Source organism: Colletotrichum godetiae, assembly GCF_030913485.1.
Source record: "Colletotrichum godetiae strain CBS 193.32 chromosome Unknown BDP55scaffold_11, whole genome shotgun sequence".
In the NCBI taxonomy this organism is placed as follows: Eukaryota; Fungi; Ascomycota; class Sordariomycetes; order Glomerellales; family Glomerellaceae; genus Colletotrichum; species Colletotrichum godetiae.
The window spans coordinates 52,393-71,522 of NW_026851259.1; the positions used below are offsets into that span (position 1 = coordinate 52,393).

The window sequence follows — 19,130 nt, forward strand, 5'->3', positions numbered from 1 at the left end:
AGTTGAGATAGTTGTTCTCGCAATGGGTTACCGAATGCTGTCCCAAGCTGTGGAGCAAGCACCTCATTCAGAACATCTTCTCCCTGGCAGTTAAGGTGCCTGGTTCTGCCGAATTTCTCATCGATGTCGATTCGCTGCGCAATGCTAGCCAATGGCGAAGTGCGCAAAACGCAAGATACCCTGCTTACGCACCGACCACAATCGAATCGGAGTGCTGAGTGGTGGAGTGATATGCAAGCTGACCGAGTGGGATTACTTGTAAAACGGTCTGCCTATCAATGTGCCTGGCTGCGCCCCGGAGCCTGCTGCTGACAAAAGGAGGCAATCGCGGATAAGGACGCCTTTCCCCGCTCTTAAGGGATCATCTTCTCGTCGCTTGGTCTCAAAATCTGCACTGCTCTCCGTGCCAACAACCAGGCATTCTTCAGATTGTCATGTCAGACCCTCTCTCGATCGCTGGCAGCATTGCTGGCATCGTTCAGTTATCCGCAGCTGTTTTCCAGCATGTCTCCAAGTTCGTGAAAGACGCAAAGGGCGCTGAGAAGACCGTTAAAGACCTTGCAGATCAGACTAGAAACTTGTCCGGCGTTTTGCACAATCTCGCCCTCCTCGCGTCGTCACTTGAGCAGGAGACCGCTACCTCAGCGTTCAAGGCACATCATCTCCACGCCTGCCGACAGACTCTACTTGCCGTAGAGAAACGTCTGGAAAAGCCGTTGTCTGGATTCAACGAAGAGAGTAGACGACAAGCAGTATACCGCAGCCTGAAATGGCCTTTCTCCGGCGAAGACACCAAGGGGTTGCTGGCGCAGATTGAAGGCCATCGAAACACCATTTCTCTGGCCCTATCCACAGACACCCTCGAGAGCATGTTAAAGTGTTTGGAAAAGCAGGACGATATTATTGGAACCCTTATCTCACTGAATCAGAAGGTCAAGCGCCTGACTACCATTCAGACTAGGATAGAATGTGACGAGAAGCGTCGGAAGATCATCGACTATTTCTTGAAGGTGAATCCTCAGGTCAACTTACAAACCTCGAGTCGAATGCGTCAGCCCCTCACCGGACTATGGCTCACAGAAAGCAATTCTATCTTCTTGAAGTGGGCTGACCTCCCGCGCTCCGGTCTCTGGTTGAGCGGAATACCCGGAGCTGGTAAAACCATTCTATCTGGCATGGTCATCGAGAAAGTATTACAAAAGAGCAGCCAATCAGTCGCTGTTGCATTCTTCTACTGTGATTACAAGAATAATGATAGCCAGAAGCTTCTCAATATCTTGAGCACAATAGCCGTCCAATTAGGACAGCAGAACCAGCAGGCTTTCAGAATTCTTGAGGAATACCACGGAGGATTGAGATCCGCAAATGGTCTAGATGCACAGCCTGAGCCAAAAGAACTGCTTGATCTGATAATGAAAGTCATCTCGGTGTACGAGAAGGTGTTCATTGTCGTCGATGGACTTGACGAATGTGGAGGCAACGTAGCGGAAGTAGCTAAGGCTATTAAACTTCTTTTAGATGACTCGTCATCCGCCAGCATTGCAGTATTCAGTCGGGACGAGCAGGAAATTCGAGACGAATTCGCGGACGAGTTCGCTCGTATTGAGATCGCAGCTCATACGGAAGACCTCGACATCTACATTCGTGCCGAGATGGCCCACAGAAGACAACTTCGCAATCTTGGTATCCAGAATCCACAGTTTGCCGAAGAGATCCGGCACCAGCTCGTGGACGGAGCACAAGGAATGTGAGAACAGTTCCATCCTCTAACCCATCGACTTGTTTTGCGGTAGTTGATGAATATAGGTTTCGATGGGTATCATGTCAGCTAGACTACCTCTGCGAGCTGAGTACCAATCGTGCCCGGCGGGCAGCCTTGAAATCTCTACCCCCAACACTTCCAGAGACATACCATAGGCTATTGATCAGAATCGCTCAATCAGGAACAGACTCCATGAGTCTTGTGCGAAGAGTGCTGCATTGGACCATTGCAGGAAGTCGAATGACTCTGGCCGAGATGCGAGAGGCAGTGTCATTCGTTTCTTGTCCCAGCAATCAATTTGGACCTGATGACCTCATTGACGAGAATGAAATCTTCAGGAGATGCAGCAGTCTGGTTAGAAAGTCCGAAGTAACTAGGGGCTATTCTGTGCCCTCTATAGAGTTGGCCCACTTCACAGTTGAAGAATATCTCACGAGCATCGACGATACTTCCGACGTCAAATTCTTCAAGTACAAGCGGCACGAGGCAGATGAAGAGCTTTCGACGGCTTGTCTAAGACTGTTCGTCTCTAGAGCTGATAACACCAAGCTAGACCCAATGACCGACCTCACGCTGAACATGAACCGTGTACTGGAGCGTTTCATCGGAAATTACTTTTACTTGTATTCGACCGCTAGGTTGTGCGAATTCTGCACTCCCTATCCAATCTCCAAGAGCCACGGAGAATTTTGGTTACATTCACAGAACATCGCCGAGTTTGATAAGCTTAAACTCTTGTTTCAATCCTCACGAGGGATCTCGCTTCTGGAACTGGCCATTGGATCAAGAATCAGATGCACGATTGCAGACAGCAGCCTTCTTAAAGGTCGTTGGAACAAGGATGAGGATAACGAGAAGGCGACTCTCATAAAAGCCGAAGCCAAAACACTTCTCGCAGCTCTTCTCTCACCGGGCTTCACACCATTACAACTTGCAGCTGCCATGGGAAACCCTGGGTTATGCAGCTTCCTCTGTGAAAGGATGACGCCAATAAGCCCTTGGGAACTTCAAAAATGTTTGTATTTCGCCTTCAGTTCCATGCAACTCTTTTATAGGAGACTAGGGACCTCTGATGATGTAGGCCAATACCCGGGTAGCTATCTGGGTCAATTTCGAACGCCACACCGAACCAATGCGATCACGACCTTGCTTCGCGCACTTTTGGAAAAGAACACTATTGAGACATTATATTTCGCCAAAAGCACGTCACCTCCTGGGACAGGTTTCGCGGGAAACACACTCCTTCATGTCGCCGCTCTTTACGGAGAGTTGGGGCCTGTAAATATTCTCCTCGAGGCCGGATTTCTCCCTGACGATCGGAATTCACATTCGGAAACCCCCTTTGACTTGGCGGTTAAACAGAAATGGTGGGAACTAGCAAACCGCTTGCTCCGATCGAAATCACCACATATAAAAGCGTACAGAGCTATTGAAGATGGGTCCGATAGGAACGAGAATAGTCCTGACTTCATTACAAAGGACTTGGAGGCCATGCCACCGCCATCCGCGACTGTGGTCAGGTTTGCGGTTCAATACGACGATTTAGAACTTCTCAAAGCCGTCATTGACCAAGGCGTTTCCGTGAACGTTGAGCTACCTGATTGTCTCAGTTGCCCTCGGAGTCCACTGGTCTTGTCTATAGTACTTGGTAGAAGACAATTCGTCCTATGGCTACTCTCGCAGGGTGCGAGCTTGGAGAATTGTGCTTACAGGAAACTACCACTGGGACTACAAAGCGTGGTTTCGTTGATAGTGTTCTATAAACTAGACATTGACATACTCGAGCTGGCGCTGGAAGAGTCCCTTCGTCAGAAAGTCTGGTGTACGGAAGAAGAACTAAATCCGTTTCATGTCGCAGCTCTCAGGTCAAACTCCGATGCTATGAGATGCTTATTCAAAAGTTACGAAGAAAACTCTCGTTTTTGGGGGTAAGTGATGCTATTCGAAGCATGTTTCTCTTAAGTCACTTTTACTAGCCCGAAATGTTTGAGGCGGAATTCACAGGAATTGCTTACTGATAAGCTTACAGCTCGACAAGACAGCCTCGTAAAATTGGCTTGACATCAGCAGCATCAATGCTCGGAGTCTTTCCCACTCTAATCAACGATTTAAGCACAGTGAATTCAGATGATAACGAACACTGGCCAAGAGAAAAGAGTTTTCGAGGCACTCCCCTTCACTACGCCGTCGTAGCAGGCTGCGAAACATCTGTCCTCCTCCTTCTTTCACATGGTGCTGATTCAAACACGATCGACCAGTATCAAAGGTCTCCGTTAATCATAGCGGTGCAAAACAATTTCAAAAACATAGCTGAACTACTAGTCAACGCTGGTGTGGACTTAGCATGCTCCGATGACGAAAACCAGACGGCCCTTATGTGCGCAGCGACAGAGGGTAATATGGAAATGATCAAAGTTTTGGATAAAAGCAACGTTGTGCTGTCCATGCCAGATTCGCATGGACACACAGCCCTTCACTACGCTGTGAGTGACCAGGACACTGCCGTTAGCACGTTCATTTACTTCACTGAGAGGGGACTAGAATCGGTCTTTGCCAATTCCAACGCAATGGAAAGTGCGGCCTCATATGTCTTTCGACAAAGCAGACAAAACAATCCTTTGGTCACATTTGTTCTGAATTCCGGCTTTCTCACGCGCATCACAAAATTCGACATTGGAAATCCCCTTTCATGTGCTGTGGCTGCAAGCGACGACGGTCTTCTTCGCAGGCTTTGGCGAATTCTTCAGAATTGTCCTGAGTCTCAGAGACTTCTCAATGGAGAGACTGAACTTGAGTACAGTCCTCTATGTCTTGCGGCAATGGGTGGCAAAGATCTCTTCATCCAGCAGTTGCTGGAGTACAAAGCCGATCCAAACAAAGAAGGGTGTCGACATGGAAGCCCATTGATGGGTGCTTGCACATTTGGCAGACTGGAGGCTGCGAAAAGACTCATTCGCAGCGGCGCTGCGATATCCTATACAAGCGAGAAGGGCATATATCGGAACGCTTTTACAGTTGCCATGCCCTTTCCTCGTCTTCAATCATGGTTACTGGTTGGCAGATTTCAGGATCAACCCAAATTGTGTTCTGACTCTCATTGGAAAGATTGTGATTCAAGAGTAGGGCATTGGAGTGGGTTCTTGAAAGCTGAGTGGAGGCTAGTAGGGAAGAACAAGCAGCTCAGAGACGAGTCTATGCTTGACTATCTCATTAAATGTCACCAGCTCAAGAGGTGGGCCGGGGGACGTGTCCTGGTTCCATGATTTGCACTAGGCACTCATTGTTTAATTCTCACAGCGATGTTTGTTTGTAATTATTGGTGTTTTCCACTTTCCTATCCTGGGCCGTGACCATATCCTTTCTGGGCCATCGAATTCTGGATACGGATTGACCTCTGCAGTTGACATCAACAAGCTGTTGGTCAACGCCGTCTAATTGGCCACTAGCCAGAAAGTAATACCAATGATATTGCTTGCGGGGGACTTGAAAGTAATCTGGCACACTATACCTATACTGCTAGCATCCAATGAGCCTTCACAGTATATGCTCGAACTGATCTGGGAAGACTTCAAGTCGTCATCCAGGAAGTTATCTCTGTGCAGCCACACGGTTTTTCAATAAACAGAAAGTCCGTGGCAAGGGTACCCCTTTATCGCTGTCGATGTAAGAAGGCTAAAGTAAAGTGTGAGCGCTCGCGTCCTGATGCAGAAACACTCGCGATGCAGAACACCTCATCAACCATGCGCGTGTACTTGCTCACAATCAAGTACAATGACCATCTGATGTATCGACGTCAAAGTCCCAAGGATCCTGGCAGCATTTTGACGGTGACGTGACGAGGGAAGCCCAGTAGACGTGGTCTGCGACATATTGGCACACTCCCACCGGCCTCCGGTCATGATGCGTAGGCGTCATAAGCTACGTATGAAGTCTCAATCGGTGTATGTTTTCATGCCGAGACAAAGAATTCGCCTTCATGACCTTAAACCCTTATCGATACTCTCAATCCATCACCGGGACCGGTGGACCATTTTCAGATATAAACTCAGACCATCATAGCTATCCATTTTCAATTCACAACTTCATACCGTTACTGCAAGTTTCAACGACATTCCACTTGCGCCATTTTCTCTTAGTAATCACAATTATCCTTATCTTACACCTTCTACTATTATTACAAGATGAAGACTCAAATTACCATCCTGGCCTTAGCTGCAATGGCAGTATGTAGTCCTGTCCGCCTGGACCACCGTACAGTCCAACTTCAAAGCCGCGAGACTGGAACAATAGCAAAAGAATACACCCAAGGAGGCTGCCGTGAGGTCATCTTCATATTCGCCCGGGGTTCCACGGAAGTCGGAAACATGGTAAATCCCCGCCCCGCTTCGGAATCCCATGTCCGGACCAGTCTGAACCGTATTCGCAACGTGAATGTGGGAAAAGACACATATGTACATCAGATGACTGACGTCAAAAAATTTCAGGGCTCGACCGTTGGACCCCCGACTTCAGATGGTCTAAAGAAAAAGTACGGCGACAACAAGGTGGCAACAGAAGGGGTTGATTACGCCGCTGGTCTGACGACTAATTTCCTCCCCGGAGGAGCTGACCCCGTCGGTGTCGATGAAATGAAGCGGCTTCTGACCGATGCTACTAATAAGTGTGGCAAGTCCAAAATCGTGGCTGGAGGGTACAGGTATGCATAATATTCGGTGATGGCATAGTGAAACATCGACAAGTTGGGACTGACAGAATGGACGTTATAGCCAAGGAGCTGCCACCGCTCATCGCGCGATCGAGAACCTCCCCGATCCAATCAAGAGCAGAATTCTAGGAGTCATCACCTATGGCGATACCCAAAACCAGCAGGATAAAGGGCAGATTCCCAATTTCCCCGAAGACAAATTCAAACTCATTTGCAATGAAGGCGACAAGGTGTGCGCTGGCACCCTCGAGATCACGCCTGCTTATCTTGACTACGAGCGTCATGTTTCCGAGGCAGTTGAGTATTTGACTGGAAAGATTGGCAACCTCTGATGCTAGCTTTTGCCTAGAGGTCATTCTTCTGCTGTAACTAGTTTTCTATCAAAATGTCAGGTATGATCGGTTCAGAGGTTCTTCTAGATCACAACGAAGCGAGCGAGGACGGCGCGAGGGGGTACTGGGGATACTAATGCGGAATTTGGTTCTGTGATTTAAGTAGGCAATCTTGACTACTACAATTTCTTCCTGTTGATCCAAATCCAACTGAAGGCCATGCAGTCATGCTCACAAAGTTTTCTTGGCCAGATTCAAGATCATTCAAAATACCAGTCTACTCGTAATTTCTCTGGATTCTTCGTTGAGGCTCTTGAAGACCCAGAACATCTATAGGTTCTCCTGATGCTTATGGGTGATGAAAGCTGCTTCTGAGATGACACAACCCAACCTTTAACGGAAGGATCTGTTGTTGCTGCCCGATTTAGCAGTACATGCATGGTATACTCTAAATACCACTTTTTGAGCATATCCGAGTACGACTACGACGACGTGTATTGGCAGCTTGTTTTCGGTTCCTCATCCGAGGTCAAGCCATCCTATCTTCTTTGATGAGGTCAGCTGCCCTTTCGGCAACCGCATAGACAGTGCTCTGGATGTTACCCAAGGGCTCAATCGGGAAGACACTGGCATCGACAATGCGAAGATTCTTCGCCCCATAGACTCTAAGTCGCTCGTCAACAACGCCACCATTCTCTCGTGGCATCATGGCACAACTGCCCGAAACATGGAACACCGAAATCTGTCTCTGACGCACAATCTCTTTGGCTGTCTCCAACTCGTCACCCCTCAACTCGGGCAGGCGTTTGCCTCCAGGCTTGAGTAACGAGCTGAAAGGTTCGGTGCCTACGATTCGCTCGACGAACTGCACGTTGCGGGCCAAAAGCTCCAAGTCAAGGGGGTTAGAGTTGTACTTCGGATCCCACGTCGGCAACACTCCATAATCGGGGCTGGTGATGTGAACCGTTCCCCGAGAAAACGGATGGTTCAGCACTGTCATAACAGTGATGTAGTTCTCCGGTCTGGAGGGCAAGATGTACTCAGCCATGCTGGCCGGATGATCATTAATCGTGATTTGAGACGGGAAAAGCAGGTATTCGCTGCTTGGCTCATCCGATGTCTCGATGAGAGATCGCACGAGCTTCCCAGCTGGTGAGCTCGCATGATTTTCGTGTGTAGCTAGCAGAGCTTTCTTTGCGTCTTCTGGCAACAGCCCGGTGTTGTCGGCGAGAGGCGAGTAAGCAGCACTGATGGTGCTTTGGCCCAGCGGACCCTCACGCGTAGCCGTATACTGGCCAACAACGGCGTTGAGGATATTTCCGTCTCGGAGAACGTCCGCTGATGGGACTCCATCGTTAACCTCGAAGCTCTGGCAGACGATCGGGTGGTCCTGCAGGTTCTCTCCAACGTTGGGGTTATCAACCACAACGGGAATGCCATGACTCTCGAGCAAATTACTACCACCAATACCAGATAGCTCCAACAGCTGAGGCGTCTGGAGAGTGCCTGCAGCAAGGACGACTTCCACTTTGGCCTCAATCGTCCTCTCTTCGCCATTCTTGCTGACAATACGAACACCAGTCGCAGTTACGCCGCCATGGGTGGTATAAAATATAATCTTCTTCACCTGTGTCTCGGTCAAGACCACCAGGTTGGGTCGTGCAGCCACCTCCTGCGTATAGTAAGCGCTCGCTGCGAAGCTTCTTGTCTTACTCTCCGGGTCGATGCTGCACGGGTTCTGGAAAGCACCGTAAGCCTTCCCGCTCCGAGGATCGCCATTCACGCCGAGGCCAAGCTTGTCGAACGTGCTCATCCATGCAGCATTCATAGGGCTATAGCCTTCACCGAAAGAGACTTGAATCGGCCCTTTTCCATTCAAAGTCTCGTCATGGTAGTCCAGCCCGACCATGTTCTTTGCGGATTGAGGAGGCGGGTGATCTGTGCCGAACTTGCGGAAATAAGGCGTGAGCTCCTCGAAACTCCAGCCGGCGTTTCCAAGCGCGCCCCAGGCATCCAGAACTCCCCTCGATGGATACAGCATCAACATGAAGTTCAAAGCAGAGCTACCTCCAAGCATCTTTCCCCGTGCTTGGTTGATTCTTCGATTATTTAAACCAGGCTATCGACCGTCAGCTTGCGGTTGCATTTAGTCGGCCAAATGGGCTTCTTTACCTGAGGAACTGAGGTAAAATTCCAGTCGTATTCATCCTTCCCATAGACACCTGCCACCAAGCCAGGCGTCAATACCAAAGGATCGGCACTCTTATCGGCGCCAGCTTCCACGACGAGAACACGAGTGCTGGCATCTTCACTGAGGCGAGAAGCTACAACTAAACCAGCTGTTCCGCCACCAACAATGATGTAGTCGAAGGGGGAATCGAGGTCATGAGAAGACGACATGGCGTTTTTCTGAATTTGTTGCGAGCGTTCTTAAAATGATGTAGGAAAGAAAGTCATCAATTCACAACGAGGGGACTGCTTGTCTCAACTTCCGCGACGTCGAGTCTTCGCCTCATATCCGATACCAGGATGCATGCTCATCAACATCCTACAGTCAGCAATTACAGACATATTCAGCCACCTGCATGAATCTAGCCTGTACAAGCAGAATAGGCCGCAACACCCTGGTTAGAATCCACTGTTGGATTCTTTGGTTGCATTCGTTGGTTGATTTTGGGTGAGAGGATCAACACAATCAGGCCAGGTTTCCATCTTGTTTTCTTCATTTCCCGTCGAGTAGCTCATAGGCCTTCAGCGACTTTGCTTGAAGAAAGCGAGGTAAATCGGTGTCATTTCCACCTATAGATAAGGCGAAATTCACTATACAACTGGTCAGCGAATTGGTGCTGCTCCTATCCACAGACAAATGTGTGGAGCAGTGGATATGGGGATGCATGTACTTAGCCTGGTCTCCAGATCTCCAGTCCTTCATGAGTCCATAGGTGCCCGTATGTTGACCAACAACGTCGAACATACTTTAAGATTGTGTCCACATGTATCCGTACAGATACGCTTCCGAAATCAGGCACCAAACTCTCAATTAAATCGATCAAGGCATTCAATACTGGCCCTTAAATATGGTGCACATTATCTAGTGAATTTCATGGTATTAACAACGAGCTTGCCGATGAAGCCCAAAACGGACGCTGTCCCGCAAAACCCCAGTCAAGTCCATCCAACGGTTGGAGCTAGGGACGGCACCGCGGATCTCGTCCCGCGGCGAAAACTCCCCGCGCCGCACACTCACTTGACAGTATACGGATCGGCGCAGAACTTTTGTGTTGATGGCGCAAGCTTGTGGATCGCGGCAGGGGATTTCCTGCAGCCTGTAGGCCTTCCAAGCTGCAACGCAGGGCCGCGCCGCCGTAAGCAACATGTATCGCACCATGCCAACAATCCCAAAAAGTGCTCAGAGAGCGGTTACCGAAAATTCCCGCCTTATTCTGGCCGCACCCCGGAGGTCACTGAAGCGATAGTGAAGAAGGAAAATAGCTGTCGCTAGATTGGGCAATTTTTTTTTTTTTTTTGCTATCCTCTCGTTGGTAAGCCAGGCCAGAGAGCCTGTACATGTGTCCAGGCTGCAAGACCATTCCTTTGCGATTGATGATGAAGTGTTGAAGTGCATGTATTTCTGTTACATCAGCTGCAGTAGTCGGCCTTCTTGAAGTTCGAATAGTCACAAAAAGAAAGCGCCAAAATGCTGGCATCACTTCTCAAAGTTAAGGCCTAGACTCTCTTGGACGGCTGTGACAAAGTTCAATCCGTTCCGCCTTGTGGTGCCCAGCGGCTGCATTGCTTTGGTCGGCTTGGCATAGTCGCTGAAGAGTCTGGCCTGCCTGAGCCTAGCGTAAACGTAAGATCAGCGGATGTTGAGCAGGTGTGCCGCATACGAGCATGTCAATTTCTGATTCCTGTTACGCGGAGCTATCTTTCCCGTGCTAGGTCGCCTCACACACCAAGACTAGTGATCGGCTGGCAATATGAAAATACGCAGGGGCTCTAGCTAGCTCCAATTCTCCGTGTCTGGCATAACAGTGAAATGTCTTCAGGATCAAATACGGGATGATGCGTTGGTTGCTTTGCTTCGTTTAGACTTTTTTCTCCAAATTCGAATGATCGCGTTCAAACATCTCTGTAGCAGTCTTTTTGAAGCGAGATGTGGGACACTCCCTCTGGGTAGTCCTAGCTACTGCCCATCAGCATGGCGCTCCACGCTGTCAGCTTCCCAACGTTACCGATAGTCAAGGCTCACCTCCTTGTTAACTGCGTATTGGTGTTCTTCGCGGCCATTGTGGTTGCGCTTCGTTTCTTTGCACGTTTCTCTTCGGGGGCCAAATTGTGGTGGGATGACCTCCTCATCCTCCTCGCAGTGCCTCAAGGCATCGGGATGCTGGTAATCCAAGGCTTGTGTGAGTACTCGGGCCTACAAGCTATTCTAACTCGAGTCTAACAAACCTGTGTCAAGGGTCGCCTATGGGCATCGGCTACCCGATCACAGAAACCCTTCCGAATATTGTCATCATCCTCAAACTTCTAGTCGCCTACGAGTTCATATTCGCAACCTGCATCAGCACCATCAAGCTCAGCGTCATGTTCTTCTACCTTCGGGTCTTTGTCAACCCAGGACTCCGAACCGCGACGAAGTTTGCAATGGGTTTTGTCATGGTCTGGACAACGGCTAATATCCTGCAAGTCTTCTTGATTTGCCACCCTTTCGAAGCCACATACAATCCGGCCGTCCCGGGCAAATGTGGAAATCAAATAGCGTCGTTCATCGCCATCGGTGCTTTCAATGTCATCACGGATGTCATGATCTTGACATTGCCTATCTCGACTGTATGGGCACTCAAGATGAGCACACCGGCCAAACTTGGCATCACCGCCGTCTTCTCCATAGGCTTAATGTATGCCTGCACATCCGCACCTACTTCACTTGGCTATAGACTGACAAAATGATGAAACAGAGTCAGCGTAGTTGCAATCATCCGCATCGTCAGCCTTACCAACCTTGATCTCCAAAACTTGACCGAGACAATGATTTGGGCCGACTTTTGGTCGACCGTGGAGCCGAATATGGGTATCATTTGTGTTAGCATGCCGATGCTAGGATCACTGTACTCGCGATGTACAGCTCGGCGAGGCGCTTCAAAGCTCGACGGGCCTTCGGACGCAAGTGGCTACAACGATTCGAACAAGTTCAGACGATCGCAGCCAAGCGCATCTGACACAATCCCTCTGGACACCATATACTCCCCGGATAACGACGTACACTACAGGTCGGAGGTCGCGTCGTTCGGACGTGAAGGGAAAAATGAGGGCAGTAGGGATGACTTCGTGTCACGCCTAACCCCTGAACAGGAGCTTTTGGGTAGAGATAAAGTAATCCAGGTGGAAACGCAGTGGACCGTATCTCGCCAAGCAGCTTGAAGAATCCACTCACCAAGATATCCAGGATCTCGTTTGTAATGAAATTAATCATTTGATTGGACTGCAGCTCACTTGGTTTCGACAGAGTAGTTACAGCCTCACAATAGAGTAGCCATTAGCGTCAAAGCTCACAATTCACATTTAGACATTCTGTTCCGATTCCCAGATTTAGTGGGGTGAAGAAGATTGTAAGTCTGTAACGAATCGAACATAGAGCATTATATTAAATGCTCCTCTTTCAGAAAACCTTCATAAGTCAAACAGAATTAAACTACATGTAGGTTGGATGGCGTCACTCGGCACCGCCTCTTATAACATTCCGAGGCCTCGGTAACTGTTACCCAATTAGGAAAACCGGACCCGACGCCGATTAGCACGGGCCGTGTCTGCGTAGCAGTTCGACTCGTCTTTGCCATGACGTCTCGCGACGGCCCCGAGATTTTACAAATTTTCGGCTTCCCTCTTTCTACTTTCGTCTGCTTTCGGAAATCCATCCCATATTAGAGGACAACTTTACCGAGTATGCCCAGTAACACCTCAAGTGCTAGAACCCACAAGTCGTGCGATGCATGCACGTCGCGCAAAGTTCGATGTCCCGGTAGGCGTGCTTGATGTTCCGTCGATATGCGCAGATATCTCGAGGATGTTGGCTGATTCTCCAATCAGGTCCGGGGCCATCTGGAACTTGTAGCAACTGCACGGTAAGGAACAGGAGCTGTCGTCATAATTTTCGCCCTTTCTTTCGATAGCACCGCTGACAGACTTTGCACAGAGAAGGAAGAGTGAGTGCGTTTTTGGCGTGAGAAAGCTAGCCCGCAGGCCAAACAGTACGTACTCTCTTGTTATCATGTCCAGAGCAACATCAATATCATTTCTTCGGGGCTCTTGAGAACTGATTGATAACTTTATGGATAATTATCTAGTCCAAAGACAATTTTTCCCTTCGAGCCGGTCTTCCGGCACGCCCAATGACATACAACAAGGGTGCACCGTATCGGTTTTGGACTTCGCAACACTGCCAACACCGGCATCCAAGTCACCGGACCCGACAATCTCGGAGAAATCATCCACACCCGATCCAAGTTCCCGACGGCCCGCTCCGCACCGGATCCCGGAACTCTACGTTGATCGAGTACTCGATCGAGCGCGTAAAGCTCCGAGATCAATCAGACCCTCCGAAGCTTCCAATTATGTCAAAGTAAGTCCATATGTATTGCCCCAGTTTCTTGAAGTTTGGCTCACTGTGAATAGGGTTATGGTATTTTTGGTAAGTGTGATATAATCCAAGGATAATGACCATTCCCAACCCTACCATTCCACATCTTCAATCGATGATGCCCTGACCAGTAAGTCATAGGCGGCACCAAGAACTTGACCTTCTTTTCTGAAGGCAGATTAAAATCGCTCGCACAATGTCTTGGCCATGAAAAGGTTCACGATCTCGTTGGGCGGATTGCAAGCGCCGTTGAAGAGCGCGGAAGATTCGTCAAACTTCGTACTTGTAGTCTGAATCGTCAACCTGAGCGCCCGGCCTGTCTTGACGACAAACCTCTTCTCGCGAAGTATGTAAAGCGTAAGTAATCTTTTCGTCTCTCTCCTGTTCTTGATGTTTTGCAAAGTTCTCACCATCAGCAGTGTATTTTGAGCGTGTACATCCTCGATTCCCGTTCCTCGATCGCGAAGCATTTGAGAGGACAGCTTTCAGCCAGGATCAACCTCTCTCCGCACCCAAGAGCAAGTCATGGATATGTCTTTATCATTCTGTCCTTGCTCTCGGTTGTCAATACGATGATGGAGGGTCTTTTGAGCCCGGGAAAGGCGATGCATGGGCATTTTTCTCCATCGCTCTAGCCAACTTTACCGATTTGATTATGCTACCAGACACACTTACAACTTTCCAAGCCGTAGTGGCAATGGTGATATACTCACTCGGCATCGCTGGGATCGTACTCGAGCATGTTCTCATGTCAGAAGCTGCCCGGAGGGCACAGAATCTTGCCGACGCCAAGTTTGTCGGAGCCGCAGCAGACGCATTCCGGCGAACCTTTTGGGTGTTCTACTCTTTGGAGAAAATCAATAGCTTCCATCATGGCAGATCATCTGTGAGTTTAACATCATGATGGTGCGGTCTGTCCCTCACGACTGACGTTCACAAACAGGCCATCATGGACTGCGATATATCCTGTTCAGTTCCATCAACGCCTGAGTCCTTCTTCTCTGGCGGATTCGATTGGTTTCTGTGTTTCATTAGCCATGCGCGTCTGCTATCACGAGCCAATACATCGCTGTTCTCGGTTGGCGTATCAGATAATCCAGGGGAATACCACCTAGACATCATCGACCAGCTTTTGGACGAGCTCGAAGATTGGAGGAACTCACTGCCCGATAACGGGTTCAGGCCCGGTGGTTGGGTCAAACCTCACTCGATCGTTGAAGAACAAGAGCGAACAGTTGCTCTAGTCACTCACTTTCTCTACTACAGTTTTCTCCTAACGATATCGCGAATGGCTTTGAAGTACTTGCCAGTGTCAGATGACTCTGCAGGCTGTTCTCGTCGAGATGAGACTCTCAACACTGTGGAGCATAGTGCTCGTTCCTTGCTAGAATTGATCTCGATAATAGACATGTCCCCCTACACCCCCATGTGGTACGTCAAGTCCCTGATCCCGGTGTGCCCTGACTAACATTATTCGTCACAGGATGATGGCAACAATTCCCATCATGGCCTTTTTTGTCCTTTTCGACCTCGTAATTCACAACCCTCGGCAAATACATACAGCAACCAATTTGGCATTGCTTGACGTTGTGAAAGGCCACTGCAGCCGAATGGAAATGATCTCCAACGGGGCGATACCGGGTTCGATGGTTGGCGAGTTCTCACAGATCGCTCGAAGTTACGTGAACGAGGTCAACGGTCGGAGTCCAACCGGCTTGACACCCCATGCGACATCTGAAGCGTTCCAGGCGCTCTCTACGCAGCCTCAATGGTCGCTCCCACAGCAGCCCGATTATGACGTCGCGTCGACGGACATTCACACCGACTTCTCGACTGTGAGTAGACCTACCACAGGTTGCCGAGGGCGAGCTGGACCTCGCATGGGTAGCACTAACGGCAATTTTACAGATGAACTTGGCCCCGAGCTCGGCTATGACTGGGCGTATGGACATTGAGGGGTCCGCGGTCGCCCCGAGTCCGCTCATCGGAACTGACGTGATGAATCTCTTTGAATGCTGGCTTCCCGACCTGGATCCCGTGTTCTTCCATGGTATGAGCACGCAAAACAACATGAACCAATCGACTGGTCAGCATGAGTTTACCATTTCCCCAGATCCGTTATATGGAAACATCCCATGAAGTCTTTTTCTTCTATACCTAGCACGCATGCTATGACTTAGCACGTCTTGGAAAATATCGATACTCAATTGATATCCAGTTAAGAAGCTCAACCCGACATGCATAAGATTGTGATATCAGTTGGTTCCTGGGTTTCCCCCCTCCAAGTATTTGAAGAACGTCAGACGATTGCCATCATTATCCTTGATTGTGAACTGACGGTAACCCCAAGGCGTGTCGCGGATAGCTTCGACAACTTTGACATTGCCCCTAGCGATCAAGAGGTCGTGGAAGTGGTCCAGACCTGCCGTGCCCAAGGCGATCATTACTCCGCCAAGATGGAACTCGCTATCATCGCGCAGAAAGAAGTAGATGTTGGCAGTAGCCTTCTTTCCTGCGTAGAGGGAGCAAAAGTAGAGCTGAGAGTCGTCATCGTTCACGGACTTTGTTCCGCCCAAGGTGAACCCCAGCTCGCTCGTATAGAATTCGACTGTGGCAGCAATATTTCGCGAGCTAAGCGACGGAATAATCTTCCACGCCGACCCGATTCCCTCGCCTTCGGCCATTCACGCGACTTCGGCGTTGGGTACGTGACTTTTTGCCCACTCCCCGACGGGATAATTACATGCGTTAATGGTTTTGCTTGGTGGTATTCGAGACCGGGGTCTGCCTGATCGCACGGATCAACGCGGCTTCTCCCCCCTTCTTTCATGTACTCCGCCTTAAGGCAGCATACATTATTTTATCAGATGGGTTGGGTGAACGGACACCGAAGGCCGATCGTTGAGTGATGTCTACAGGTATGCCGCGTAGAGAGAAGTGGTGTAATATGAGAGCGGTGAGAGGAAGTCTAAACCGGACCACCGGCACTACGTGAAAGGGGTTTCAGACGAATCGGTTGTAGTGGGTGGGATGGGCAACGTCATGATCAAATTCTAGTCCAAGCCCTTCTTCGCTTGAGGGGACGCTTCTTTTCTTCTTGTCCTCTTGGCCCTTCTCCTTCAGACCTCTCCTCGAGTATTTCCCCTCTTTTTCATCCGAGGTCTTCGTACATCGGCACCATCAGCAAGCCAAGATGGCAACTTTAATTCTTTGGCTAAACGTGGCCTAGCTCGGGTTGCTTCCGCGTTTTCGCAGACCAGATGCAGGTGTAAAAGGGTCAGGTGAACAGAACTCAAAATGCAGAGGTCGTCGGCAATGCTGACTGGCCCGTCATCGGAAGTGCCCCGCGTGAGGGGCAGCTCAAAGTAAACTCGTTTGTTCCTGGATGAGCAAACTCACATGCCGTCTGAGTTTAGTACCGTCGGTGATAGCAGGCTAAAAGCTCGGCGCCAGCACACGCGGGGGCTTCCAAGAATTCAAAAATAGAGGATTCCTGCCAAGAGTCGCAGGTCAAGAAGGCTCGTCGCCTTGGCGATGAACAGGGCTTGTATTCGTTCAAGCTTCTATAGCCTTATGCAGTAGACAGATGTTAGCTGTGGATCAGCTCATCTGTTTCACTGTATAAGGTAGGAACACTGACATTAGGGTTCTGTCCAGGGGCGATTGACAGACTAATTCAGTGCTGATAATCAGTTAATTTCAGAATTTAACCCGTTTATTCTTCATAGGGTATTGGCTAAGAACTAGAAGGTTCATAGATTCATTACTGCGTTTATCATTCGCGCCTGAGAACTATACTCGTTGCCGGAAAACCGTAGCTTTAAAAGCAGCCAAGAAAACACCTTCGCTTCAAAATATTCATCTCGTCTCTTTAGATAATCTCGTATCTGCGTAGGACGGCAAGAACCAATGGCGGAATGCCACGTAGGTCGTTCTCATCTGGGCCAAGTCTGGAAAAGTCATCGCCTCCCCTTAGGGCTTCCTGGGCGGCGATGTTCGCTTCGGGTGTATCAGCGGCGCCGATATCCGCAAAGGCAGATTCCGCACTGGCATAATTGGTGACCGGAATAGATGCAGCTTCAGCTTCGGTGACAGGTCCCGCAAGAGCTTTGTTTCTGCCGCCAACGCCCAGGGCTCTAGCCACGCCAGCAAGAAGATCCGTGAGCACGGGAACGGCCTTGGATGGGATCTTGATCTTCCCAGCGCGGCCATCGTACTCGTCGATGGCGGCGGTGAAGTTACCCTGAATCTGGTCGCTGATCTGTGTAGCAATAGGTTGGAATGTCGGGTCGAGAGCTTTGGTAAACTGTGTAACAGTTAGTCGTGTAGTCTATCGCGTCACATACGAAATGAACTTACGGCACCACCCAAGTCACCGGCCTTGTCCTTTTGGATGACGACAGAGTCACGAATGAGACTCCTCACATCTAAGATCCGGAAGCCAGCCTTGTCGAATTCTGGGCGCTTGCCTTGAACCTCAGTCAACAAGTTATTGATCTCCGGCTGAAGGCCGAGGAACTGGGTGCCGATCTGAGTCCTGTATTAAGTGACAGGGTTAGCACAGACATTACGATCTCTCATCGGAGCACGAACTTCAGGAAACGGCGACTTACGATTCGTTTGCCGGCAGGGCGTTGGTGGCCTCTGCGGCCTTTGTGCTGACATCGATGGTACTTCCAAGGGTGACAATTGCCTCGTTTACTTTCAGCAGCCCCACCAAGCCTTTGAGTGTGCCTCCCTCGAAGGGCACAACTGTTTCATTGGCTTCGGCAACCCTCTTTCGAAGATCAGTGATACGGTTCTGAAGGGCAGCGGCTCCTCCTCTGACGGGCTCTTTATCACCCTTGCCTCCCTTTCCTTTGTCTTTGTCCCTGCCGCCACGGCCCTTTGCCTCTGTTATCGGCATGGCCATCTGAGCACTAGCCACGGCGAGGCAAAGAAGGAATGATAGAAGAATAGCGAGCTTCATCTTGATAGGCGGTTTGAGATAGGTCGGAAAGTAAACGAATGGGGTAAACTTGCTAAGATGGTAATGGCCGAAATCCGTGATAGGTAATCATCTGCTTTAGGATCTTCAGTTCGGGTATGCCGGAAAATATCGTGGGACGGTCCATCACGTAAATACTCAGAACGAGACTTTCACGAGCCGTGACGCCGAGGCAAATTCAGCTACAATGTCAACGGCTCTTGATAGTCGAACAGGGCTAAGGGTAGATGAGGTAACGGCCAGACTGACCGCAAATTGACGAAAGAGCCGAAATCAACAGAATCGGCGACTTTGCGACGGGCCATCGCGCCGGCGGGTATCCCAAATCTCTGGGCGGCGACAAGGATCGAGCATGATGCCACGCGGGGTTCAGTCTGTAACCACAAAGTTTCTCATCGAATCCATGCCCTTGACCCCATACAAGCATACAAGTTGGGGGCCCCGTGGGGAACTATGAGCTCCCCGCGAACTGGTGCTGAGGCCCCTCTCATGAAACACGGTTGGGTGAGAGGCTCTAGACACCATCTTACATGTTTGACCAATCAGACACTTGATGTTTCTGAGTAGACTCGCAACTTATACTTTTAAAGTCGTCACCTACAGGGGAAGACTTTGTCAACCTACCTGCTGACCCTGCGGTACAGATATCATATGGACGCCTTGAGAACAAGAGCCGCGAATAAATGCCTACCTAGCACCCC

The 19,130-nt window shown here is 49.7% G+C and overlaps 7 protein-coding genes across 7 annotated transcripts; 4 read left to right on the top strand and 3 right to left on the bottom strand.

Annotated features, from left to right (window-relative positions):
* Window positions 1-434: 434 nt before the first annotated feature.
* On the top strand, window positions 435-5,243 carry BDP55DRAFT_713249 (uncharacterized protein; the record flags this gene model as incomplete). Its single annotated transcript, XM_060578233.1, has 3 exons — window positions 435-1,747; window positions 1,807-3,690; window positions 3,792-5,243. 3 exons carry the CDS (start codon window positions 435-437, stop codon window positions 5,023-5,025), a joined length of 4,431 nt encoding a protein of 1,476 aa, XP_060432109.1. The 3' UTR covers window positions 5,026-5,243.
* Window positions 5,244-5,943: 700 nt separating this feature from the next.
* On the top strand, window positions 5,944-6,799 carry BDP55DRAFT_692134 (cutinase; the record flags this gene model as incomplete). The annotated part of the gene is made up of 4 exons (XM_060577070.1): window positions 5,944-5,985; window positions 6,040-6,129; window positions 6,247-6,458; window positions 6,529-6,799. The coding sequence occupies 4 exons, from the start codon at window positions 5,944-5,946 to the stop codon at window positions 6,797-6,799; spliced, it is 615 nt and encodes a 204-aa protein (XP_060432110.1).
* A 529-nt stretch (window positions 6,800-7,328) lies between these two features.
* BDP55DRAFT_692135 (uncharacterized protein) lies at window positions 7,329-9,199 on the bottom strand (the record flags this gene model as incomplete). Its single annotated transcript, XM_060577071.1, has 2 exons — window positions 7,329-8,918; window positions 8,972-9,199. The coding sequence occupies 2 exons, from the start codon at window positions 9,197-9,199 to the stop codon at window positions 7,329-7,331; spliced, it is 1,818 nt and encodes a 605-aa protein (XP_060432111.1).
* Window positions 9,200-11,000: 1,801 nt separating this feature from the next.
* Window positions 11,001-12,226, top strand: BDP55DRAFT_547613 (uncharacterized protein; the record flags this gene model as incomplete). Its single annotated transcript, XM_060568757.1, has 3 exons — window positions 11,001-11,208; window positions 11,265-11,703; window positions 11,770-12,226. The coding sequence occupies 3 exons, from the start codon at window positions 11,001-11,003 to the stop codon at window positions 12,224-12,226; spliced, it is 1,104 nt and encodes a 367-aa protein (XP_060432112.1).
* Window positions 12,227-12,708: 482 nt separating this feature from the next.
* Window positions 12,709-15,581, top strand: BDP55DRAFT_713252 (uncharacterized protein; the record flags this gene model as incomplete). Its single annotated transcript, XM_060578234.1, is given in 10 exon segments — window positions 12,709-12,824; window positions 12,893-12,927; window positions 12,999-13,053; window positions 13,150-13,424; window positions 13,478-13,493; window positions 13,584-13,799; window positions 13,862-14,328; window positions 14,386-14,873; window positions 14,926-15,277; window positions 15,297-15,581. 10 exon segments carry the CDS (start codon window positions 12,749-12,751, stop codon window positions 15,579-15,581), a joined length of 2,265 nt encoding a protein of 754 aa, XP_060432113.1. The 5' UTR covers window positions 12,709-12,748.
* A 116-nt stretch (window positions 15,582-15,697) lies between these two features.
* On the bottom strand, window positions 15,698-16,126 carry BDP55DRAFT_726330 (glyoxalase family protein; the record flags this gene model as incomplete). Its single annotated transcript, XM_060579129.1, has 1 exon — window positions 15,698-16,126. The coding sequence occupies one exon, from the start codon at window positions 16,124-16,126 to the stop codon at window positions 15,698-15,700; it is 429 nt and encodes a 142-aa protein (XP_060432114.1).
* A 1,187-nt stretch (window positions 16,127-17,313) lies between these two features.
* On the bottom strand, window positions 17,314-18,551 carry BDP55DRAFT_738026 (uncharacterized protein; the record flags this gene model as incomplete). Its single annotated transcript, XM_060580380.1, has 3 exons — window positions 18,056-18,551; window positions 17,802-17,979; window positions 17,314-17,748 (listed from the first exon to the last, which is right to left on the bottom strand). Exons 1-3 carry the CDS (start codon window positions 18,409-18,411, stop codon window positions 17,314-17,316), a joined length of 969 nt encoding a protein of 322 aa, XP_060432115.1. The 5' UTR covers window positions 18,412-18,551.
* Between the last annotated feature and the right edge of the window lie 579 nt (window positions 18,552-19,130).